General features: G+C 40.0%; 1 protein-coding gene across 1 annotated transcript in view; it reads right to left on the minus strand.

Moving 5' to 3' along the window:
- LOC131224959 (kinetochore-associated protein KNL-2 homolog) overlaps positions 1-26,708 on the minus strand; it is a 50,089-nt gene that overhangs the window by 18,332 nt on the left and 5,049 nt on the right. Inside the window, exons 4-8 of the mRNA XM_058220395.1 lie at positions 24,642-26,637; positions 24,418-24,503; positions 9,303-9,390; positions 9,089-9,147; positions 5,407-5,461 (exon numbers count right to left, since the gene is read on the minus strand). Coding sequence (XP_058076378.1) covers positions 5,407-5,461; positions 9,089-9,147; positions 9,303-9,390; positions 24,418-24,503; positions 24,642-26,637 — 2,284 coding nt within the window. The remainder of the gene's footprint in view (positions 1-5,406; positions 5,462-9,088; positions 9,148-9,302; positions 9,391-24,417; positions 24,504-24,641; positions 26,638-26,708) is intronic.

Below are 26,708 nucleotides of genomic sequence, written 5' to 3' on the forward strand. Positions count from 1 at the left end.
AGGCCGTAAAGCCCAATTTGAAAAAAAATTAAAAATTTAAAATTTAAAAAAAAAAAAAATTTAATTAAATGGCTGGTAAAGAGTTTATAACGGCAACAATGGCGATTATGAGCCCTTAACGGGCTGATACGGGGCTGATACATTTTTTCTTCAAAAAAAATCGATTGTTACAGTAACTTTTTGGGCAAAATAAAAATAAAAATCAACCATTATGGAGATTGTAACGGTCGTTACACCCCCGTATCAGTCGTTACGGCCGATACCTGTATCAGTAATGGTGGTGACCGTTATAGCCACCGTTACCGATACAGAATACCTTGCTCCATCATCGCCCATGCAAGGTCTTACACCACACGTCATTGTAACTCTTGCTTTGCCCATGGTTGAAGGCCATCCATGATGAATAAGAGTTTGCCTTTCTTCATCATGAACTACTTCACAGTCTTGAATTGACCCGGTATGTTGAAGTCTCTTAAGAGTCTTTCTAGTCAAGTGCTCCATATTCTCAAGGAATTGCAATTTTAATTTCCTGAGATTTTCCCATGTTGTGATGGTGCAAATGTCATCATGCCTCCTACAACACAACAACATTGAATCATTAGTTAGGGACACAATCACACTGTTCACCTTGGCCTCCAACTTGGAAGCCCTAAAGTATTACTCCATTTGCCACAAGTTCTCCAATTCCTTGGAATCCCTAGCCCTACTCAAAGGCAATGGTAAACAATGAGCCTACTCAGGATGTCACCTCCCTTGGAATAGGCCCATTCTTGGCCATTGCCTTCTCCAAGATGGAAACCTCGGTACACAACACTAACAATCTCTTTTCCCATCTCTTTGTAGATGTTGGCAATTTGTTCTTCCATTAGTACGTTGAGTGCCTCCACTATACTTGCCATGCCATCATCAACTTGCTTGAACACTGCAGCATGAGCTTGTTGGGTCACGTCCAAGTTTCCAAACCATTCCTCTCCTTCAGCAATGGCAAGCTCTAAATTGTCAAGGCAACCCTCTAAGGTAACCATGTCCAAGGTCACCCTTGAGTCATTGGACTTATCCCTCTTGGTGCGCTTGAACGGATCGTGTATGAGCTTGTTCAGTCATGTTCCAAGTTTCCAAACCGTTCCTCTTCTTAGACAATGGCAAGCTCTAACTTGTCAAGGCGATCCTCCAAGATGCCCATGTCCAAGGTTACCCTTGAGTCATTGGACCTACCCCTCTTGTCGTGCTTTGCCCATGGTTGAAGGCCATCCATGATGAATAAGAGTTTGCCTTTCTTCATCGTGTCCATGATGTCAAGCAACAACATCATGAACTGCTTCACATAGTCCCGAATTGACCCGGTATGTTGAAGTCTCTTAAGACTCATTCTAGTCAAGTGCTCCAAATTCTCAAGGAATTGCAATTTTAACTTTCTGAGATTTTCCCATGTTGCGATGGTGCAAATGTCATCATGCCTCCTACAGCACAACAACATTGAATCATTAGTTAGGGACACGATCACAGTGTTCGCCTTGGCCTCCAACTTGGAAGCCCTAAAGTATTACTCCATTAGCCACAAGTTCTCCAATTCCTTGGCACCGTAGCCCTACTCAAAGGCAGTGGTATGAGCCTACTCAGGATGTCACCTCCCTTAGAATAGGCCAATTCTTGGCCATTGCCTTCTCCAAGATGGAAACCTCGGTACACAACGCTAACAATCTCTTTTCCCATCTCTTTGTAGATGTTGGCAATTTGTTCTTCCATTAGTACGTTGAGTGCCTCCACTATACTTGCCATGCCATCATCAACTTGCTTGAACATTGCAGCATGAGCTTGTTGGGTCACGTCGAAGTTTCCAAACCATTCCTCTCCTTCAGCAATGGCAAGCTCTAAATTGTCTAGGCAATCCTCTTAAGGTAACCATGTCCAAGGTCACCCTTGAGTCATTGGACCTATCCCTCTTGTTGTGCTTGAACAGATCGTGTATGAGCTTGTTCAATCATGTTCCAAGTTTCCAAACCGTTGCTCTCCTTAGGCAATGGCAAGCTCTAACTTGTCAAGGCGATCCTCCAAGGTGACCATGTCCAAGGTTACCCTTGAGTCATTGGACCTACCCCTCTTATTGTGCTTAGACTGATCGTTAACTCTTCTTAACATGCTCCATCACATTCACTAATACCATGATGCCCGATGACCAACTTGGCTCTAATACCAATTGTCATGGACTTGCTTATTCCTTAGCCCCAACACCCGTGAGACATTCGTACGATGCCCCAACACTACTCAAGTTAGCTTCGCCCTCACTTGCTCCACCAAGTACCATGTTTAACACTTAGGCCGAATGCATAAGAAGATTAAAGGAAACACGAGAGAGTCAAGAGAAAAGCTTTATATTGCACTATAGAATGAAGCTTATAGCTTAAGGAGCGATTTATAAATGAAGAGATCTCTTGCTTATACAGACCTAAGAGAACTCTAGAAGTTCCAAGCAATGGCTAAGAATGGGCCATGTGTTAGAGATCCATCGATTAGGAATTAAAAAAATTAGAAGATTCTACACAACTCTAGCACAAGACTCTCTTAGAATCTTGTAGAAAGTTCTAGGATTCTCTAAACATCTCTACATGACTCTAGACTACTTGATGGGGACATCCCGCACACGCTGTCCACACATGCACGCACACCACCCCCCTTACGCTCGTACGCCAGAAGGAGGAGGGCCCCACCGTCGATCTGGATCGATGACGACGTCCAGGAAGGGCCTCCTAGCTAGAGGACAAAGTTTTGATTCAAAAGAGTGAGTCCGTTAGTCAAGAAAGCCCATCATGGGATCTCATGATCGCCCACTAGTCGGATTGATTTCATATTTTAGGTTTTGCTTATTGTTATTATTTAGAACATCATGAACGCTTTGGATTTCTTTGTTTGGTTTTTATTTTAGTTTACTTTATCGCCAAGTAATAGGTTGCGCACATGGCGCAAGTTTAGGGGTATAGGATTTTCCCTATAAATAGGCACCCCTTGTAGTTCTTTTGATTCATTGAAGCTTAATAAAAATTCCTGCTTTATTTTTCTGCTCTCTTGGTGAGTTGTGGAAGAATTCAAAAGTGGGTGTGAAGCCCTCCCTTTTCGAATGGCTAACTACGTGGTGTGAAGCCACATCTATCCCTACCCTCTCTCATCCATATATCTCATCTTCTATCAACATTATTGTTTTGAATTTCTCAGCTTTTGCAGCTGTTTATCCCCCTACAGCCAGTTTCCAGAATCTGGACCTGTAGGAGTTGAAACTTCGGCAAAGCACTACGCCTCGACCTTATGTCAAATCGTCGTCAAACTTGGAGGGATTAGAGGTCTCCCCTGGCCGACCAAGACTTAGGTGTTACTTTGGGGAGGCGGGCTTCCATCACAAGTGCGGCCAGCCCACCCGCGCACGTGCGTCTGCCCGAGTCACCATCTGCACGCAGGAGCTTTCTCTGGGTCAAGTTTTCCCCTTATTTTCTTCTTTTCATTCCTATTTCATAAACCCTAACCCTAGCTTGCATTAGCCCTAATTTATTTGCCCCCTTTTCTCACCCTAGGGTTCCTTGAATTGAACTTGAGGAATCCCTTAGATTAGGGGCTAACTACTATGCATGTGTGGATGATTATTTCTTATCTTTAAATATCGTTTAGTTCATAATTTTTATTGATTCAGCCCTAACATGTGTAGGCCTGGACCCACATGGATTCCCCTTAATTGAATGATTTGGACTTTCATGTGGGATATGCAATTTGTGTAATTGTTTCTGAACTAACATGATTTTAAGCCTGAAATCTCGCACATCATGTTTAATTTCATGTCCTGCATCACTACTCTACACACTATACAAGTTTCATATGTACAAAGTGGGCCAAAATTTGCTAGGTACGGAATAAACCTCCACGCCTGTGACATTTAGGACATTCAACAGGTCAATTAATTGATCTAGACTGTCCATTAGGTCCAAGTAGTTGCACATTTCTTCTAACTAGGTGTGCTCTTGCTTTGAATCACACTTCGGACTCACGCTCACGTTTCCTACCTGTTTATATTTGTAAACATTGAAACAGACGCTTCCCCTCTTCCGCACCCAAATCTATTGCCACCTCATTTCATGCTTCATATAGCTATAGGTCCAACATAGATTTAATGATCTACCATGCAAATATCGCACCACTCTGACAATCATTAGCCTTTAATATGGACAGTCAAAATTACTTGCACAAAAAACAGGTCCAAGCAACAATTTGATCCATCTATTTGTTGGGGCCATCATAAATTGCTACTCATTCCAGGAGTCACTTTTGTTAGGCAATCCCATCCATGGGTAGAACATGTGTGCATGTGACATCCAACCCACCATGAGGATCTCCAACCAGTTGGATGATAAGTTACTACACACCCAGCAAATAACTTCCAACATATCATGTGCATGTGAGATCCAACCCATCCAATAGATTGGCCCACCATGAGGATCGCCATATGTAAGAATCAGCCCCATCCACTCATGCAGTGGACCACACTTGCATTTTTTTATTCATCAACGAATATGAATTATTTTATATGGTATGGCCCACCCAAAGAGAGGATGGGGATGATTTTTGGACAAGGTGATCCTCGTGGTGGGAACAACCAATTGGACAGCATGGTCCATGATTGGATGGTGGTGACATAAGGAGATACCACCTGAAATTATTAAGATGCAGCCCAACAGCCTTGCATGTAGTGCTCCCCATGCGGGAGAGTCGTTACATCAAAGATCAGACACGTTCACTTATCCAAAGGAGGGTGTAAGTGTAACTAAGTACACTTATCATTTCTCATTTATTTATTGTAGTCATGCAGGTGTGTGCATCATACAAACCAGATGGATTGGTGGGATTGTTAAGAGATAAGGTGTACTACAAGGGAAAGAAGCTTCCTTGTAGTAAATATTTTAGATAGGCTTGAGAAGATATATGCATAGATAGGCTTGAGAAGATATATGCATCTCTCTGGATAAGTTTTAGAAGATTTCTGAAAAGAGATGGTTACCAACAAATAAAAACCTTAAAAAGGAAGCAAGGACACAATGACACCTCTAGTTGTTCCTGATTTTTGGGGCAAATGAGTGTGCACAGGCAAAGTGCGAGGGACATTCAAAACTAGTTGTATATTCATTAAAAAGAGGGTTGAGAGCATCTTTTGTCTCATTCATGATTAAGTGTCCTTTTTCACTATTTTCCAACAAGGAAACAGCTCACACCATACCAAAATTCATTTTCGAGAAGAATCCGCCTCACTTTATATTGGGAGCATTCCAACAGGCCATTTAAGTTCAGCCTGTCACTTTGCTATTCCTGGAGATAACTTCGACTAGTTTATCAGAAAGATTTTGAAATTTTCATTGGCTTGAGACAAACCTGTAGGGGGCATTGCACGGTCAATGTCCAAGGTGATTCCAGTAATAGCACCATCCTGAAATCATAAGGCAATGTATTCTTAAAATGGAAAAATACATATGATACATACAAGAACAAGAATGTGTTTTGTTTTTGTTGAATCCAAAATGTTGATACAGAAGCAAACATGTGAATCCGTAAGAAATGTAAGAGTGTACTCGATAAGGAAAAATGCCATCTAGTTTGCAGTGCAATTTTCCATGGATTCATGTGGAAATGTATAATGCCAATGGTCAAATGATATCCCACCTCCTTTTGGCCCCTTGGAATTCGATTTGTCAACAATCTTTGTCAACGAATTGCTCATACAAAAAACATTTTTTTGCCAACATTATTATCCACTCTTTTTTTAGATAGGCTTGGAAAATGAAAAATATATTCCACAGTTTTTTCTCTCAAACAGAGGAAAATAGGATTCCACGAAATCGATTTGATTTCAGAAGCACTGAACAAAAGCAAACACTCCCCAAAGTTATGGTTTCCACGTGAAATAATTTAGAATCAATATAAATAATTTGAGTATTTGCATGCCGTGATAATACACTACCAAAGTCAATGTTGTCAAAAGCACAAGACAAGATCTGGGGTGGAGCTGAACAAAATGCGTGGACATAGTAGTAGTAAGAATGTCTGCCCGCCATGTATGTTTTGCATGTATGCATGTGAGATTCAGCTATAGTACCATCATAGCCTATGATGCACATTTTTCCACATGGTGGTCCAATCGCTAATTTAAACTGTATATTTGGTCCAGTTATTCTTTATCGGCAACCATGTGGAAAAAACAGACCAAATGATCATGAAGTATGAATATTTACATTTTACAATGTACCGTTTCAAAAAAAAATAATTTGACATTTTATGCTGTCCGTTTCTGAAGCCAAAAGTAGGATGCCTACCATTTATCTGCCTAAGATCCTCACCAAACATTTGTCAAACTATAAACTGGAGAACGATGTAATCAACATGTTAAGTGTGACCAGATTGGGTGGAAGCATAGATTTTTCAATCTTCCCTTCTTGTCCTTTTGGGGGCGTTTCGATGGGTGTTGTTGTATTTTTGTATATTTGTATGCTTTGACCTTGGCCTTTTTTATAATATACCATCATTGTTCAAAAAATATAACATGTTTAGTTTGACCAGGTTGGTATCTTCCCTCATGTGCATTTTCTCCAGCCACGAGTAGAACACAGGAGTCGTAGGGAAAAAAAAAAAAACAGAAAGAAAGAAAGAAGAAAATTATTTCCCCAAGCGTGCAGCATATATAAGAAAGTACACCTTACAACTTCTTAAGCTAATCATCTTACTACTACTTACGTAATGATACTCGGATCCCTTAAAAAAATAAAAAAATTAAAAAAATTAAAAAAAAAGAAGAAGAAGAAGAAGAAGGAAAGAAAGAGTACCTGAGTTACTCAAAAAAGGGAAGGATAAGGATCCCACTTCCTTAAGCTTGAAATCCAAATTTACTGGGGGCTTTACTCTTGACTTGTTAGTAGCACATAATCATACTGATTCATACACATTGGGCTACAAACCTAAACTTAAGAAAATTTTCTTTTCTATGGAGGACTATACAAGAGAAGAAACTAAGTCAGCCATTGGGGACGAGAACGAGTAGCCTATCTCAAGTGACCCCCCTGTCACTCTCACAAGAGAATCAGCAACATCAATATTAGAAAAGACAACATTCAAAGAAGATAATAGAGTTCTGATTTCCAAAATTACAAAATCTAATTTCCATGGCCCCAAATCTCCTAATGAAGCCCATTTCATAGCATTTTTTGACTCCCTCAACAATGAATAGTCTAGAGGACCAACTTTTGATGTTGTTAGGAAAACACTTTGATATGATCAGACTTACAAGTTGTAACTATTCTTTAGATAACCATATAGTAAGAAATTGGACTTAGTAATGTGGACATCAATGGTGCACCCTTTAGAGTATACCAGAGGAGGAGGCGTCGCCGATAGGGCACCGGAGCAGAGGAGTTGATGTGGATGGAAGCCAAGTCCATCGGCCCCATTTTCTGACGCACTACGAGTGCAAGATTGGCATGACCGCACCTTGACCGCATGCCCATGGGGTGGATTTCCAACCCTGTCGCATGGGTGTTTTAGTTTTAAGCGTCTTTTTTTTTTTTCATTTCCTTATTTTCAGAGGCTTTAGTGCACTTTTTGTTTTTTTTTCCTTGACTTATATATACACTGTGAGAAACCCTATTTTATTATTGAATGAATGATAATTCGTATGCTTTCTTCCTCTTTAACCAAAGATATTAGGGTTTCAAGATTGGCCATTGGGTGTTGAGTATTCCACCCTGGTTTCAAATTTTCCTTCTTTCTAGGTTTTCGAGGTGTAGGAAAAAGTAAGAATCAGCCATCTTCCTTTCTTTGATGCCCTAGGAATCCGTACTTTCTTTCATCTCGAACCCATCTCTTTTTCATCTCTTTTGTTCCTCTCTGGATATTCCCTTTTGGTTTGAACGGAAAAGAGGGATGACCAATCAGGAGAATCGGATCCAAACTTGACTATGGACTGGCTTATACTAAATCTGGGATATCCTCATATCCTTATGTCCTCTTTACGTGATTTTATGCGAAAGGGCATGATCCTGACGGAATGATTTCATCTCTTTGTTGAGATTTGGTTAATCCTCTCGATTGAAAACAGTTAGTTGATTAATTTTATTATTTGAATCACTTCAACCTGATTATACATGCATCTAGGGTTAGGCTATCACATGTCCCTGCATCACTTAGATGATCCATTAAGCTCAATACATACTTGACTATCCTACCTATACTAGTGTAACATACCCATATAACTACCAAGTGTTAATGAAAATTGACAACTAAGAACCTCTAGCACTTTTTAAAGAGAAACATATTGTGATTGATCTGGAACCTCTAGCACTTTTTAAAGATCTAGAAACATATCATGATTGATCTGGATTCATCATCATCATCATCTCAGCCTTATCCCAAGTAATTGGGGTGGGCTACGTGAATCCTTTTTCTGACATTCCACTCTATCAAGGGCCAGACCTTCAGTTAGACCACTGGTCATCAAGTATTTTCTTACTACCTCCATCGATGTCCTTTTGGGCCTTTGCCCTTTTAGAGCCTTCAACTTGTACCAAATCATTCCTTCTAGCCAACATGGTTCTTGATCTCTGTTGAACATGATCAAATCATCTATCTACTTTCCCTCACCTTGTTACCTATTGGTGTTACTCCTAAGTTCCCTCAAACGCATTCATTTCTAATTCTATCCTTCCTCATCGTGTCACTCATCCTTCTCAACATCCTCATTTCAGTTAAACTCATCCTATGAGCATATTGTTCTTTAACTGCTCAACATTTGTCCCATAAAGAATGGCTAGTCTTATAGCTATCCTAAAATTTCTCTTTCGGTCTGAGTGGTATATGTGATTGATCTAGATTATGAAACAAATATGAATATTACTAACAACAAACACGAGTCATGACCAGTCCATCCAAAATTACAAAAGCTTAACATGTACTGAATGGAGGCTTGTGAATAACTGCATGTGCATTTGTGCAGGTGATGGCTATGAAAAGCATAGAAGTAAAAGATGGGAACAGAAAATGGGTTGATGTAAGCATTATTGCCACAAACCAGATCATAAATTGGTTGCTCATTCCGCCAGTTAGCTAGTACAGGAAGAAGTAGTCGCCCTGCAAAAGATACAATTGGGTAACATAGACTTTCAAATAGGAAATGGATCTGTCATAATATACAGTTGATCAACTGCTGTAATCAATTAATCAAGATGAGCAAGAAGAAAAGATTAAAAAGAACATCTGCTTAAGAGTGCAGTGACAAAATTGACCTGATCTTGATCTTTTGATATTCAGTGATTCTGGTGAGACAATCGATAATTTCTTTGCCCTGTCCCGGGTGATTATGGGTTGATTTACCTAAAGGAAATGCAGAGCTGTTAAACAAATCTGAGATTGTAAACGGAAATATGAAGGCATAAAATACAACGATGGCCACAGTTGTCTGATACTGCAATTTCGCTAGTATTACAAGTGATGGCTCACCTAATTGACAGTCCAAACCACTGATAAAGGATGAGAGACTTCATTTTAAATTTGTGAAGGTGGAATAGGAAAAAAAAAAAACTTCGAATTAGTTTTCTTCTGAGACATCTCAGATAGGGAGAGCTTTTGATCATTTTCTCAGTCACTTAAAATAAACACCCTCTTGTGGAATGAAAAGACGTATCAAAATCATCATGCAAGATTTCCCAATGATGTGAGAGTGGATAATACTTTAGAAGGTGCACTGTTGAACTTTTTCAGTTTAGCATAAGACAAACTCTAATAGGTTAATGATAGATATTTACTTATGATATGCAAGACCAAATATGGATGTTTGCTGCTCTAGTTGCCTCTAATGCTCCATATTCACAACTGATGTTTCCATTCTGCAAAAATCAGCTCTTTATTTAGGTCTCATTATTGCTTCTAGCAAGTGAAAAAATGATTCCTGATAAACAATTCTTTGAGAATTGCTTATACGAAAATAAAAATGGTTGGCAAACGTATATAAGAAAAAAGAAATAGTCCATTTCAACAATGTAGTCAATCATGAAGAAAAGAAAAGAAGAGAAGAAAGATGAAAGAAAAGAAGAAAGGGAGGGGAGAGTGCTTCAATCACTCTACACGCCCCTATCTCTCTCTTCTATTATTAGGGCAATCACTAATCATATGAAAATTACAATTATACCCCCTTGCTTAGAGATAATATAAAACAATGACATATGGGCCTAAAGACTCTAACCCAAACATATGGCCAAGCCCAACATAAACCCAAATCTATGTGGACTACATATATATCATGAACACACAACTCAACAAAACTCCACCTCAAGATGGAGCTATATATCATGAATGCACAATTCGACAAAGAATCTATCCAGATGAGCTCGACTTAAGCCTTTGTAAACATATTTGCCACTTGATCTTGGGACCTGACAAACGGCATGCATAGTTCCTTGTTAGCAACCTTCTCCCTAATGAAGTAACAATCAACTTTAATGTGCTTGGTTCTTTCATGATAAACTAGACTGTTGGCAATGTGAAATGCTACTTGATTGTCACAGTACAACCTCAGAGGAATATCCACCACGAACCCAAGCTCACACATTAACGTCTTTGACCACATAAGTTCGCATGTTACATGGGCCATAGCCCTGTACTCAACTTTTTGCACTTGATCGAGCGACAACAATTTGCTTCTTGCTTTTCCATGCAACCAAATTCCCCCAACAAGTGTACAATAACCTGGAGTAGACCGCATGTCAGAAGGAGGGCCAACTTAGTCTACATTTAAATAAAATAAAATTATTTTTAAAAAAAAATTTAAAATAAAAAAAAAAAAAAAAAACCTCCAACTCTAAGATGTCTATTTCAATTGTAGAAAATTCCACAGCCAGGAGCTCCCTTTAAATATCCAAGTGTGTGAAGCACGGCCTCTATATGAGAAATACGAGGAACCTACATAAAATGACTAACTACATTAACTGGATAAGTGATGTCCGGTGATGTAATCATTAAATAAATCAATTTGCCAACTAGCTGGCAATAGCTTAGATGAAAGAAGCTGAAAGAACATGGAGGGATTGGAATACGATGAATAGGAAGAAAGAAGGTTTAGGTAGGACGGGTTCCACGCCCCTATCGAAATATCCTACTCTATTTGTAGAAATATTCCTGGAAGGACGAATGCAGATCAACTTTGAACGGGTGTTTAGAGGTGAGGATGTGGTTATGGAGGTAGTAATCCCGAGGGAAAGGGGTTCAAATTACATTAGAGGTTTCGTTTTGTGCAAATGAGCACTGAAGAGGAGATCGAAAGGGCGATCCAACTTTTGAATGGGGAGAGTTTTGGGGGGAAGAATCTAAGAGTCTAGAAAGCTAGGTATGGCCCTGAAAGGAAGAACAAAGAAGAGAAGGTCTGGACCAAACTGGGAGATGTCAATGCTAAACAAAAAGGGAAGGTGGGACAGAGAGAGGAAGGGACAAAGATAGGGGGCCCCGAAGGGATATCGAAAGGGCTGAGGACTAACGGCAAATCCTTCAAGGATACTATTACAAATAACATCAGCAAAGAGACTATTGTTCTAGAGGATGCACGAGATAGAAAAGAAAAATGGTTCTCGAGGATGGCTATGAAAGACGGGCTTGAAGTGAGAATTTATAAAAAGGTTCTTGAAGATTCAATGAAGACTCTTGAGTTCTGCTTCGCTGTTGTAGTTACTATCGGAGTGGGGCGAGGGGGGGAGTTGGGCCTAGTGGAGTGGCTAATCCCGAGATACAGAGGTATAGAGGAAGAAGACATTAATAAAGAGAATTGAGGAGAATATTATATTTATTTCGTTGCGATGTAAGGAAAATGCGGAAGCCATATTCCCAGCATGTAAGAAAGATCGACAAGGGGTAGTAAAAAACATCCAAAGATGGGAAGAATGGTCGGTGTTTGGCTAGGAGATGCACTGGTATCAATTCTGGAATATTCTGTTGGAATTGTGGATGGACGAACCCTTTAAGGAATCAGAGCTTGCATTGGGTCTGTAATTTCGGTTGATAGTCAGACAGATAACAATGAGGAACAGCATTTCACCCAGCTAAAAATCTGAAAGAGGAAGTGGACTACATATCCCCAAACAATCACGCTGAGGGTGGTGGATGTCAAGATCAAGATTTCAGTACTAAAGGAGTTAAGAGGAGCAACATAAGAAAGACGGGGATGAAGGAATATGTCAGTCAATGGCGGAGGCGAGCGATGAGGAAGGTGCATACCAGTCGTGCTTTCGCAAAACCCAGATGGCAGAGAAGTTGCATTGTCACTTGTCCAGTGGTAGAGAAAAAGTTACATCAGACTTTCGGATGAAGCTTACTGAAGAAGTTTCAGAGGAGAGAAGTGTCGACTGTGGGTTTGAATCCGATTCCCAATGCGCAACAGAAAAGGCAGAGATTTCGACAGGTGGTGAATCGGCATGCATCTTCAATCCGAGTACTCGATTGGGTATTGCTAAGCGTGAAAAAGTCTCGGTATGTGAAATGCCACACCACTTCAACGCTCGTGAGCCTTCGGTTTTAAGTGATGGCACGTGCGGTAGCCCTGCCCCAATAGTCTACAATGCAATCTTGGGGATTTAAGTTCACACATTTCAATCAACAAGACGCAGAAGTCTTCTCATGGCACGGCTGCAATAGCATACCCTCAAGGGAAAATGATGATGACGACTTCCTCAAGATTCAGGGGAGCGCAAGTGCCTTCCTACACAAAGGAAAATCAGATCAAAGTAGAGAAGAAGAGATAACAGAGGTGGCAGGGACCATCTTTCAGCAATTGCAGATAGGGCGTAAGACAATGGGTGGAGCAAGTAGAAAAATCCCAGATGGTGCCCTTTGGAGAGAGATAAGCATTGTGACATTCACGATGACCAAATTGCAGCAGATGCGGGAACCTTGAAATCAATGGTGGTCGTTTCGAATTCCTGAAGGGAAAATAGTGAATAGATTAGTGAAAGATTGGAGGAGCCTGTTATTATATTGATGCTAGCTATTAATCGACAAAGGTATGCTATAGAGGCTGTGACATCTGCCAAGAATCTGATGTCAGGGTTGCAGGCATCCCGGATCTACGACATCTACAAAACGGGAAGATGTCTATGGTGCAAGGAATGAATAGAATTAAATTGGTAACTTTGGAGATATCTCGACTTGAGGGGGTAACCTTTAGGGATAGGCTAGAGGATCATGTGGCCTCATACAAATTCATTGAGGAAAGCCGAAGAAAGGGACTGCAAAATCAGTTTCAAAACAATATCATTCAGATAACATCTGGAGAAAACAGCAGATAGGGTGTTATTATTGAAGATGGTAACCTATCTAAGGGGGGCAGGTAGGGTCTAGTTGATTGTCAATGAAGATTATGAGTTGGAATGTCTGCGGAATGGGGTGTCCACAAAAACATGGGCAAATTAAGGATTTTTGTAAACAATATAAAGTTCAAATCACAACTCTTCAGGAGACGAAACTATCAGGTATAGATCTAGGTATGATTAATTCAATCCGATGGGGTCAGCAAAAAGAATGGGTTGCAACAGGGTCAGCGGGTGGTATTATGGTGGTGTGGTCAAAAGAGGAAAGCTAGTTAGGCGATTTTTCGGTGTCAGTAGTGCTAAAGGACATCTCTTCAAGCGGCGTATGTGTAACACCCCGTACTTTTTAGTACTCAGGTGTTACCATGAGAACCAAATTCAGTATAAACACAAAGCCGATTCATCTAAACATTCACTTTCATTCTAACTGAAATCTGACCATTAGAAGGATCTTCATCCGTAGATCGAGCCATCCCACCATTGAATTTCAAGTTGGACCAACACAACATCCAGAGATTCGCATTGAACCTTAGGAGACTTATTTCTAGGAACCCAATTGGCATAAAATGTTAGACAGCACTTTGTTAAATTGACTAAGCCATACCAAAATCAGTTTCGAGACCTAGAGTCACTTGATCCACATTTCATCAAATTTGAGACCCTCGGTAGTATAAATTGTCGCTTAAATAAATATATCAGCTATCCAAATGTGGTAGCCGCCATCAAATTCCCTCAGAATAGGCAAGGGAACTGTAGAAACCTTGAGGATCGAATTTCAAAATAATCCAACCATCGGATAGACAGAAATCACGATCTGAACCCAAAAACAAACGTTGTGCGGCCCATCTGTGCAAGATAACATCGATTTAAAATAAATAGTGGCTCACTAGTTAGATGAACGGTGCTGATCGCGGGATTGGACCATATATCGCCATCAGATCAATGAAGATCCACGATTAAAGTCTAAGATTTTAAGGTGTGGCAAACCTAAGCCTTGGATCTGCCTCATCTTTAGTCGGATGTCCTAATAGGACCCACAGAGTTCGATGGGCAAAGCACATCTACCAAGATCACCACGGTGGACCCCACCCTATGTGGTGCGTATGCACAGTTGGTGCTCACCCGCGCCACACCGAACAAAGGAATCTAGTCAACAAGGTCTGACCCGACCTTCTTTCAAAAATTCCTCCCACTTGACAAAGATTCAAACGGACCCCGTCCGTTCTTGGTGGAATGTGGCCCACCATGGTTGTCCATCCGGATGATTTGACCCATCCATCTTGGAGAGCAGGGAAATTCGACCAGGACCAGCTTTCTCGCCCAATGGATCGCACGAGTGTGCACACTAGCTCAAGCACAAACCAAGTGTGCGCGGCAGGTTTTTTCTGAAAACGAAAAGATTCTGTTTTTCTTCCCCTACCATGCTGGCAATCCGCGTGCATTGCCTCCTAGAATCCCAACCCTTCGTTGTAAGTCGATCTCAACCTTCAAAATTAAGGCTTCCAGCTATTACTCGGAACTTTTCGCCGCCGCATGTTGCATATGAACCCATTAAGTGAGAATACTAATAACCATCCATCGGGAGGGTCCCATAGTGTTCAAAGATCCAATCCAAGCCCTCCAGACGCCTCAGAATAAAAGATGACCCACCTGATCAAAAACTACCATGATAGTGGCCATCATTTGCTCTGTCGGTTAGAAAGACCCACAATCCTCTAGTGGGCCCCATTATCTGATCTAAGACGACCATTCGATGGGCCAGGGTGTCAGAACTCCATTTGTGGCACTAGATTGCAGCCATGCAATTAGAATTGGATGCGCCATCCGAGATTTCCCTTGGTTTGAAGTTGTTAAACAACAACTAATCTGAGGGATTAGTTGCATTCAAATCCCCTAGGAGACGATTAACGAAACCTATAAAGAGCCCTTTTAGGGTAGCCCTTTCCAGAAAAAGAAAGTTAGAAAGAGAGAAAGTTTGAGGCCGCCGCATCGGGTCGACTCGCTCGAGCTGCAAGTTGGTTTCAGTTGAGCAAACTTGTTGGACTGTTTGGGGGATAGGGAGAGAGGAAAAGGGAGGAAAAAGGAGAGAGAAGAAAGAAAAGAGAGTAAGGCAGAGGAGAGAGAAAGGCACGAGAGAGGGGAAGTGTGGTTGTGCCGCATTGTTGCTGCCCGAGTCAGACCCACTGACTCGCTGGGTCACGAGTTGTTGGACGGTATAGTGGAAGAGAGAGAGAGAGAGAGAGAGAGAGAGAGAGAGAGAGATGGAGTGTTTGTTGCTGGTGCCGCACCAAGCTAGGTTGAAGGGTTGTTGCCAGGTCATGTGGACTCGCCGCACCTAGTTTGAGTCGAGTCTGGGTTGCCAGCTGGGTAGCTGGACAAGTAAAGAAGAAGAGGAAGAGAAGGTGAGGGAGAAAGGAAGAAGTAGGAAGGGAGAGAGTAGAGAGACTGGGTTCGAGTGGTGAGCTGACTCGCTACCGAGTCAGCTGGATCGAGTTGGGCTTGGGCCTGGTCTAGGTCTAGCTAGAGTTCCAGCAAGGAGAGAGAGATAGAGAGAGTCCACTCGACCTGGGCTTGGGCCTGGTCTAGGTCTGGCTGGAGTTCCATGATTTGTTAATTAATTATATGTTGCCACTTGCGATTACTTGATGGATTGAATGGAACTTGTTGTCGACTTACCATCTTGCGAACCATATTTTCCCTACGTGGCTTGGATCACATATTTGCCCCACATGATTAGGATCGCATATTTACCCTATGTACCTTTGATCACATATTTGCTCCTTTTGCGGCTTTAATGGAATATTTGCCCTTTTGCGGCTTTGATGGAATATTTGCCCCTTGTGGCTTTGATGGTTATATTTGTAGAAACTTGTTGATTTTCGGATCATTATGCAGAGTTCGATATGATTTCCAAGTGGAGCTGAAGTTCATTTATTGATTTTCTAGCCATCTTGCGGAGTACATACGATTTCTGAATGACGTCGGAGTTCATACATTGATTCTCTTCATCTTGCAGAGTTCAGTCTTATTGTGATTTCCGAGTGAAGCTGAAGTTCATTTATCGATTTTCTAGTTACCTTCCAGAGTTCACGTACGATATGATTTTCGGGTGAAGCAGAGGTTTGAATGTTGATTTTCTATTCATCTTAGAGAGTTCACTTATATTGTGATTTCCGGGTGAAACTAAAGTTCACACGTTGATTTTCTAGTTACCGTGCGGAGTTTATATGATTTCCAAGTGAAGCTGAAGTTCATTTATTGATTTTCTAATCATCGTGCGAAGTTTTATATGATTTCCGAGTGAAGCAAAGTTCACATGTTGATTTTCTAGTCATCTTGCAGAGTTCATGTACAATGTGATTTCCGAGTGCAATAAAAGGTTGTATGTTGATTATTTGACTATCTGGACACATTCACTTGCATTGTGATTGCTACTACATTCTCCTAATGGTGAAATTATATTGATTGGCTATATTTTTTAGTATATGAGCATGACTTTGAATTGTGTTGTTTACTATATGTCTCCTCATGTCTTGTGATCTATATTGGATTATGAATGATGAGTGCGTATTCCTCACTGCGATAGCCATTAACGCTATCATAACATAGCAATTGATGCTGGTGTAGAGCGAGCCGATGCAGTTCACTTGGTTGCTGGCGCAGATCGGGCAGTTGAGGAGCCAGACGAGTTCCCAGCGACGCATATTGAGCTTCATCACTAGTTAATAGATTTCCATTTTTGTTTCATGAACTTTTGGTATTTGGGTTGTATAAGTCCTATATAGGCACTACAATTTGGATTCTTGTGGTGATTGGAAATTTTTTATTCAATGCATGGTCTACTTCGTTAATATTTGTTGCTAATTCTGATTAATGATAAGACCGTTTAAATTTAGACTGGAATTTTAAAGGTTAACGCTCGGGTTTTCGAGAAACTAGTATACTCGGGTTTCGACAACCGAGGTGTTATAGTATGGGCCATGCAAGCCAAAACTCCGAGATAACTTCTGGGTGGAGCTGGATACAAGTAGGAGCAGATGAGGTCTACCTTGGTGTGTGGGTGGGGATTTTAATGTGGTCAAATTTCTACACGAGAAATCAAATGGGGGGCGGATGACAAAAGGCATGCAAATTTTTTCTGAATGGATCCTACAAAATGAGTTGGTGGACTTACCTATGGGAGAAGTTGTGTTTACACGGTCAAATGGGCAAGCTTCTCTAATTAAATCCAAGTTAGATGGATTCCTAGTTTCCTCTTCGTTGATTCACCAAAGAGGTTTATGTAAACCTATTCAACCATTGTCCACTGTTATTGGAATTGGATGAGGAAAATTGGGGTCCACGAACCATTAGATTCGAGCTTGCTTGGCTAAAGACTAAAATTTTGACAGCAAAGGTAGCAGATTGGTGGTCATCCTTTTCGGTGGAAGGAGCAGGTTTCTCACTATTTTAGAAAGTAAAGACGTTGAAAAAGGAAATAGGTGGCTGGAAAAAAGAACATTTGCAAGGCCAGGAAGAGGAGACTTCTCAGTTTCTTAATCAGGTTCAGATGTTGGATTCCAAAGTAGAGGCGGAGGAGTTGTCAAAAGAGGAGAAAGTGTGGCGCGTGATATATTGGGCGAAATATAATGCTAGATTGAGGGAGGAAGAAATTAAGTGGTGCTAAACATCGAGAGCAGCTTGGCTGAAAGAGGGAGACAAAAAACACCAAATTATTCCATGTCATTGCTAGTGCTAAAGCAATAGTTAACAAAATCAAATCACTAATGGTGGATGGGGAAAGAATAGAGGTCAAGGCAAAGATTTGTGCATCTATAGTCAAATTTTATAAAAGCTTATTGTCCAAGGACTATTAGCATAGACCAGTGCTTGATAACCCGCATTTTGATTCCCTCTCCTCAAAAGTGGCGGATGTGCTAGAACAGGAATACTCGAAGGAAGAAATCAAGAAAGCAGTGGCAGAATTAGGCAGTTATAAAGCACCAGGGCCAGACGGTTTCCCAATAGTATTTTATCAGAAATTTTGGAAGGTGGTCAAGTCGGATGTTATAGGTTTCATGAAGGAATTTTTCAAAAAGGCACAATACCGATAGAGTCAGGGGCTACTTTTATAGCTATCATCCCCAAAAAAAGGATGGTGCAGAATGTCTCAGTGATTTCTGCCCAATTGGTTTACTAGGCGGTCCTTACAAGATTCTTGCAAAAGTTTTGGCATCCAAATTCATAATGGTTTTGAGTCAATAATATTGATTTCTCAAGGGGCTTTTGTGGATGGTAGGCAAATAGTCGACAATTCCCTACTGGCTAACAAATGCATCAATTCATGCAACAGAAGAGGAGACAAGGGTTTAGTTGTTAAGCTAGATATCGAAAAGGCATACGATCATGTGGATTGGACCTTCTAGGACTACATGTTGGGAAGATTGGGATGTGGACCGAAATGACGTTCTTGGATGCAGAAGTGTGCGAGGTCAACTAAATTTTCTATCTTGGTAAATGGATTGTCGAATGATTTCTTCTCATCTTCAAGGGTTTTATGATAAGATGACCCCCTTTTTCCACACTTATTCGTGTCCATCAGTGAAGCTTTTAGCAAATTGATCGATAGAGGACAGATATTGGGTTGGTGAAAGGCTTCCGGGTGGATAATTCGGAGTTCTAGTTGTCACATCTTCAATATGCGGATGACACATTGATCATTTGCAAGGCAGATGAATGGCATCCACAAACTCTGTGTTCAATTGTAGCATGTTTCGAGGTAGTGTCAAGTCTAAAGGTGAACATTAGTAAAAGTGAGATTCTGGGGGTTGGCTTATCAAAAGAAGATACGTAGAATTGTGCATCGATCTTCGGGTGCAGGGAGGGTTCCTTTCCGTCCACTTATTTTGGGCTTCCGTTATGCATTGGAAGACCAGCAAAGGCAATGTGGGATAAGCTGATTGAATGAAGAGAGAGGAAGATGTCTAAATGGCAATCAAAATATCTATCTCTAGGTGGGAGAATTACCCTAATTAAAGTGTCAATGTAAAATCGCCCAGTCTACTTTATGTCCCTCTTCACGTGTCCCAAATTAGTTCTCGGTAGTTTGGAGAAAGTAAGGCGGGACTTTTTGTGGGGAGACATGAACGAGAAGCATAAATTTCATCTTTTGAAATGGGAGGAGGTGTGTAAACCAATCGATCAAGTAGGAGTGGGACTAAGGAATTTAGAGAAGATGAATCTTGTGTTGTTAGGGAAATGGGTGTGGAACTTCAAGGTAGGATCAGGAGCTAAGTGGAGGGAGCTGCTGGGTAGAAAGTATGGGGTGGGTGAAATAGGGTGGTGGACTAAATCTTCCTCGCTATATCGTGCTTCTTATTTGTGGAAGGCGGTGGCGGCATTAAAATATCAGCTATGGGAAAGGATTGGTTTAAATTTGGGGGATGGGAAAAATATCAAATTTTGGGAGGATAAATGGGTAGGAGACATTAAAGTGTACGATGAGTTCCTGAGTTTAGCAGGAATAGCAAGGGAGGAAAGTTTGTTAATGGCTTCATGCTTCTCCATGAGGGGAGAGGAGGTTGTGTGGGCTCCCCCGTGTAGAAGGAATCTCGATGATGAAGAGGTGGAAGAATTTGTTCATCTTCTTCAGATGGTTGAAAAACAGTGTTTTAAATATCGACGATATCGGCCGATATATCCCACGATATATCTTGTATCCCACCTACGCAATACAAAACACATAGGTAGTGCCGATATATCCCACCTATTCGATCCAATGAGCATTTTCGATTTTCGATCCATGTTTTTGTTGTAAATCACATGAAACTAGTGTCAAATGGTTACAAATCTATGATTCTTCATATTTTCCATGAAAAATCATGGATTTGGGACTTTGATTTCGATATTTAGGGGAGATGGGTCAAGTTGTGGAAAATTGAGAAAAATCAAAATTTCTCAATTTCTCGCAAATCAGTTGCAATCTTTGTATCTAAATACAAAATTAAACATGTATGTAACCTGATCTAGTAATTCTTCTTTTGCTTTTGAATGTATTTCTTGTGTTTCCATACATGTCTTCTTACTTTTAGAAATTAAATGAATAGACTTTGAATATACTTACATCAGTTTAGTTGGAAAGCGCATATATTAGGACCACATACAAAGGAAACCCCTATTATGTGCATTTTTTTTTTTGTAATGTTTTGATTACTAAGTGTGTATTGATGTCTTTTTCAACAATCCCTGAAGTTCCACTGAAAAATTAGAACAATTTCCCAATGTTCCCATGTTTCCCAAATCATAAATACTTGTGCTATCATTGTTTACAATGATATCATCCACATACACAAATAACACGATAGTACCAGTCTTACTCTTTCGACCAAATACAGAATGATCTACCTGACTACATTTCATCCCAAACTAAAGCACCACCTTAGTAAATTTGTCAAACCAAACATGGAGTGTTTTGATCGAGGTGTTCCATATCCGTCCAATATGCCCGTAAAGGCCAATACATATAAGTAACAACCATGACTGTTACGTGATATGAGGATGAAACGAGGTAGTTGATTTTTTAGGGTTGTATAGGCCGTTATGATGGCCACAAATGCCATTATGGGGCATAACGACCATTACCCCCGTAACAATCGAAAAATGGCCACTTTTTTCTATTTAAATCCATTTTTTCACTTTTCTCATTCCAAAAATTCTCCTAGATCATTTTACAAAGGATTTCGATCACTCTTAATACAGTTTTTAAGATTACAACTGTAGATTGAAGTGATTTGAGCAAATAGAAGCTCCGAGGGGCCATTTTTTCAAAAAAATTAAAAGGTAGTATTTATGCCTTTTTCTGATTTCTAGTTCTGGTGCTTAATTGTGATGTGTAAACATTAGAGACATAATCATGTTCACAAATTCACTAGACAGCCCAATACAACACTCACCAAAGAGTGGACTGTTACACTACCAGAAACATGTTCAAAACAAAAAATGAATACATATTTCAGAATTTTTTGGGGAAAAGAAAATTTTCGACCGTTACGGGGGTCGTAACGGTCATTATGCCCCCATATCGGCTGTTACGGCTGATACCCATATCAGTAATGGTGGTGATTGTTACGGCCACTGTTACCGATACGGAATACCTTGATTTTAATTCATAAATTGATTACTTTAGATGACAAACTTTATTGGACTCCCCCTAAGCAATAAAGTCAGGCGGTTGCTCCATACACACCAATTCAAGCATATCTCCATAAAGAAAGGCGTTCTTCACACTAATTGGTACAACGGCCAGTCTTTTTTTCTTTCTTTCTTTCTTTTTTCTTTTTTCTTTCTTTTTTCTCTCTTCTTTTTTTTTCTTTTTTCTTCTCTCTAAATAGAGAATATCAGTCTAAATTTACAGCAATAAAGAACATCAATCTAAATTGGTACAGAATGAAACTTGGCAACAAGAGGGGAGGTCTCAAACTAGTCAAACCCTAGAGTCTAAGTGTATCCCTTCACAACCAAAAGGGCCTTTAAATGATCCATCGAGCCATTTGGATTGTACTTAAATGGTATATATCCATTCGCACCCTACTAAACGTTTTCTTGTAGTAATTCATACTTAGGTTTTGACCCGGATAAATATTTAGCTACCCAAAACTCTTCACGTTGTTGACGTTGTTTGTCCAAATCCATAACGAGAGGTTGATAGACATTTAGAAATATTGAGTAACATTGATCTAGGGTCTTATCTCCTTGTTGAATTTCAAATATCTCTTCATATAGTTGGAACATACGGGAGATTTTTTTGTCAAGCAAATAAATTTCTTGTAATGTGTCTCATACTTCTTTTGCAGTATCCAAAAACATTATGTTTGCGCTTATCAATGGTTCCATGCTATTCCATAAACAAGTCATAATTTGAGCATTATCCTCGTCCATTGATTATATGTACTAGCACTCATGCACTTTCTCCATGATCAAATAATTCATTTTGCATTTGGTTTTTAAAAACACTTGAATTGAACCAATGGAGATAATTTGCTCCATTCAATTTAATAGAGGTCATTTGGTCCCTTAAAAAAAATGGATGGATTTAGCAATATACTTCTCAAATCACTTCTTCCTTCCATTAAGAACAAGAGCAAAAGGAGTACCACACGGCTTGCACAAACACAGGAAGACCTAGCGCGAGCCACAAACACTTGCACGCTTCCTGTGCAGTGAACAGCACGCCTTGGAGAAATCAGCCCACAAACACCCCTCATGCACAAGCCATTACCCACAAAGAATCCCTAGGTTTCTTAAGGTAATATCAGCACAAGATTTATGAGAAATAAAATGGAGGAGAGGGAAGAAGAGGAATCAAGAGAAGATGGATCAGGATCAAAACTGCTCTATACCATGTAAAATAATATGCTTGTTACTGTAAATTAATAAAGTGTTGCATAAAGAGTTGAATAAAGTGTTGAAAAGACAAATGCCCTCAATAACAAAAGCAAAAAAAAATCACTTATATGCTAAACAGGAATTATAATCAACCACAAATAATGAATCAATCTAAAACTCAAATTTAACTTTAGTAAAGAGATAAAAGAAGGGCTAGGCCCATATCAACCATCCGGGTTAGTCGTATAGCTATACAGGCCACATCCACACATCCCTAGATGGGTCATAAAGATGTATAGGCCACACCCACACATCCCTAGATTGGTCGTACAGCTGTATAGCCCATATTTCGTATATTAACAACCGGAATTGCCACAAATTATCTAGAACTAAATATTAATGATTAGATTGCAATCACAAAAATCATGAATGTAACGTAATGAACAACATGCTATAAGTATATATGAAATCCCAACTTAATTTAAGACCACAAGGTAGGGGCTTGCTCCCCTCCCCTTGCTTAGTTTGCCGTCTACCCGTGGTGTATAATATATTTTATTGTGTAAAAATAGCAATTTGTCTATTTAATATGCACAATGTAATTGGTCAAGAACCGATAGACAATGATTGAAATGTAAATTTGGGAAAATCAACCACATCGGCCCTGATTAGACCCAAATCAAGCATGATTTCATGCACTAGGGCCAATTATAATAATATACAAAGAAGAAGAAGAAGAAGACAAAAAAAAAAAATGATGGTTTACCCCTTTAGTCAAATCACACTCAAATCTTGCATTTTAATATCCAAAATAGACACAGATCTAGTAAAAAAATGAGTTTTTAAGCTTCCTATATGGTTGAAATTGAACAGAGGAGGGGGGCGTGACATGAGAATATGGGGTAAGAAAAAAAAAAAGTGGGCCTTTATAGACGAGTCGGCTTGCAAGTGCAACAAATCCGGGGTGGCTGAATCGATGTTCATGCAACCCGCACTAGCCAATACGGGGCAATATGGACACCAATTTTTGGGGCGAGGCCATTTCTGACCCATATCATGTATTGGAACCATCCGATAAGGACATTCAGCTGATCCAGTACAGGTATTCAAAAACCATAGCTTTAATACATAACAAAGAGATCCCTAAAGATGAAAGCCTGATAATGAATAGTGGAATCTGTAGAGGTAATTTCATCTGTCCAGAACAAAACAACTATTGTTCTATTGTTGTATGAGACATTATTCATGTGAAGGAAGAAGATTAGTCAGTACTGGTTCCATTTCTAATGGTGGAAGCACACTAGGAGATGGCTTCCATCAAGAGCTTGCCTCTAGTATAGTAGTTTTATTGTCAACTTTTTGGTCTATGGTAATCATGCTAATCTAGCAGTTCAGTTTCAAACGTTCAAATACCATTTTCCGCACGACTAAGATCACAGCACTAATTCATGGAAAAAGGCATCTCTCTCTCTCTCTCTCTCTCTCTCTCTCTCTCTCTCTCTCTCTCTCTCTCGCACACACACACACACTAGCAAGAAACAGATCTGAGGTTGACAATAAACAAAATAATGAGAACAATCAGAGGTTGGAACAGTCAACATTTAATACATACCAAATTGCTCAAAGTTAGGAAGAAGCATGTTCATAAAGTTTTAGAACCAATAATCATTTTGATATGGAGACATACCACTATTGTCTTTTTGTACTTCCTAGGCCTTCGTTTTGCTTTATCATTGCTTTCTTGCACCTTCGCTGAAATGTTGGAGTTACTTGCTGGTTCAACAGAAGAACACAAAGACTCATTCTGATCACTTGGCTGTATACCACAATGAGAAGACCGGCCGTCCAACTGGAGTCCGGATTTACTATATCCACTATTATCATGGTTTTTTGAAGATGCTACGTGCATACCTTCTTCAAGACCATCTTTAGCTACGTCCAATGAACTTCCATGTGACCTGTGTTCAGCAGTTTTTATCACATTGCTTGCCAAGTCCTCCAGATTGCTCATTGATTTATTTAACATAGTACTTGATCTTCTAGGATCAGCATTGGTCGGAATGACGTTAGAAGTGTCCATTTCCTCCTCAAATGGAATAGCATTTTTCTTTGATTTCATTAACCCTTTCACATTTTTTGCAACACTACTGCACCGCCCAGATGGCCCTGAAAAGAAGCTTCTTTCAGGCTCCTTGGCACATTCTAGATGCCGATCATCTCCCCCTTCTATTGTGAAAAAATCTTCCCTCAATTCAGGGCCAACATTGCTTACTGCAGGCAATGATATTGTGTGAGCTACATTCTTTTCAATACCAGCACTACCTTTTGTTGTTTGTCCCCCTTTCAGATTGTTCTTTAAATACTTCAATCTATGACTTGATCTTCTGAGTTCAACATTGCTTGGACTTTCCTTATAAATGTGCAGTTTCTCATATGGAATAGTGTTTCTTGCATCAACACCTGTTTGCACTTGATTCACCTCCTCCGGGGCATCATTACCAGGACTTTCTGAAATCTCCATCACTGCACTCCTGCTTAGGACATCATTTTTCGGTTCAGCACAACTTCCATGATTTATGTTGCCTAGTTCCTCTGATGACAATGCCTTTCTACTTTCTTCTGGTTCGCCATTCTTCGTATCAACATTGCTTACTGCAGACATTGATATTGTGTGAGCTACATTCTTTTCAATACCAGCACTACCTTCTGTTGTTTGTCCCTCTTTCAGATTGTTCTTTAAATATTTCAATCTATGACTTGATCTTCTGAGTTCAACCTTGCTTGGACTTTCCTTACAAATGTGCAGTTTCTCATATGGAATAGTGTTTCTCACATCAACACCTGTTTGCACTTGATTCACCTGCTCTGGGGCATCATTACCGGGACTTTCCGAATTCTCCATCAGTGCACTTCTGCTTAGGACATCATTTTTCAGTTCAGCACAACTTCCATGATTTATGTTGCCTAGTTCCTCTGATGACAATGCCTTTCTACTTTCTTCTGGTCCGCCATTCTTCATATCAACATTGCTTACTGCAGGCAATGATATTGTGTGAGCTACAGTCTTTTCAATACCAGCACTACCTTCTGTTGTTTGTCCCCCTTTCAGATTGTTCTTTAAATATTTCAATCTATGACTTGATCTTCTGAGTTCAACCTTGCTTGGACTTTCCTTACGAATGTGCAGTTTCTCATATGGAATAGTGTTTCTCACATCAACACCTGTTTGCACTTGATTCACCTGCTCCGGGGCATCAGTACTGGTACTTTCTGAATTCTCCATCAGTGCACTTCTGCTTAGGACATCATTTTTCAGTTCAGCACGACTTCCATGATTTATGTTGCCTAGTTCCTCCAATGACAATACCTTTCTACTTGTTTCTGGTCCGCCATTCTTCGTATCTTTATCATTTTTGCCTTCTCTTTCTTCAGCAAAATTACTCACATAATCACCATAGTCATCATCCACTGGAGCAACAAAACCTGTGGCAGTACTGTTATCATGTTTCGGGTGACTCTTGGTTGTCTCAGTCATACTTGAGGTTTCTTTTAGTGAGCTAGCCCCCATCCGAGATGTACTGATTTCTATATGTGAGTCATTTTGCATCATGGGATTTTTTGAAGCATCACCAGTGCAGTTTTCAAGTATCTCAGCAAACAGACTACTAATCTTACCTTTGTCAGAATTACCATGGGTAGAAATTAGATATTCAAGTATTCCGCTCATTGGGATTTCATCAAAGTACCTTCGTGCAACAGAGCATGCATCGTTAACCGAAGACCTTTGTTGCTCAGCAAAACAAGAGGCACTTGCTGGAATGTTTTGAGTTGTGGGTTCTTCCCCAAAATATTGATTGACATAAACTTCCCAGTTATAAGGAAAACCTGTGAGGAATTTGTTGCAAGCCTGTTCAAATTGAGAGTTAGAAATTAAGAACAACTCAATAGTCAAGTAAATAATTGGTCAAAGGCATGCAT

The sequence above is a fragment of the Magnolia sinica genome, chromosome 14 (assembly GCF_029962835.1).
Source record: "Magnolia sinica isolate HGM2019 chromosome 14, MsV1, whole genome shotgun sequence".
NCBI classification, from domain to species: Eukaryota; Viridiplantae; Streptophyta; class Magnoliopsida; order Magnoliales; family Magnoliaceae; genus Magnolia; species Magnolia sinica.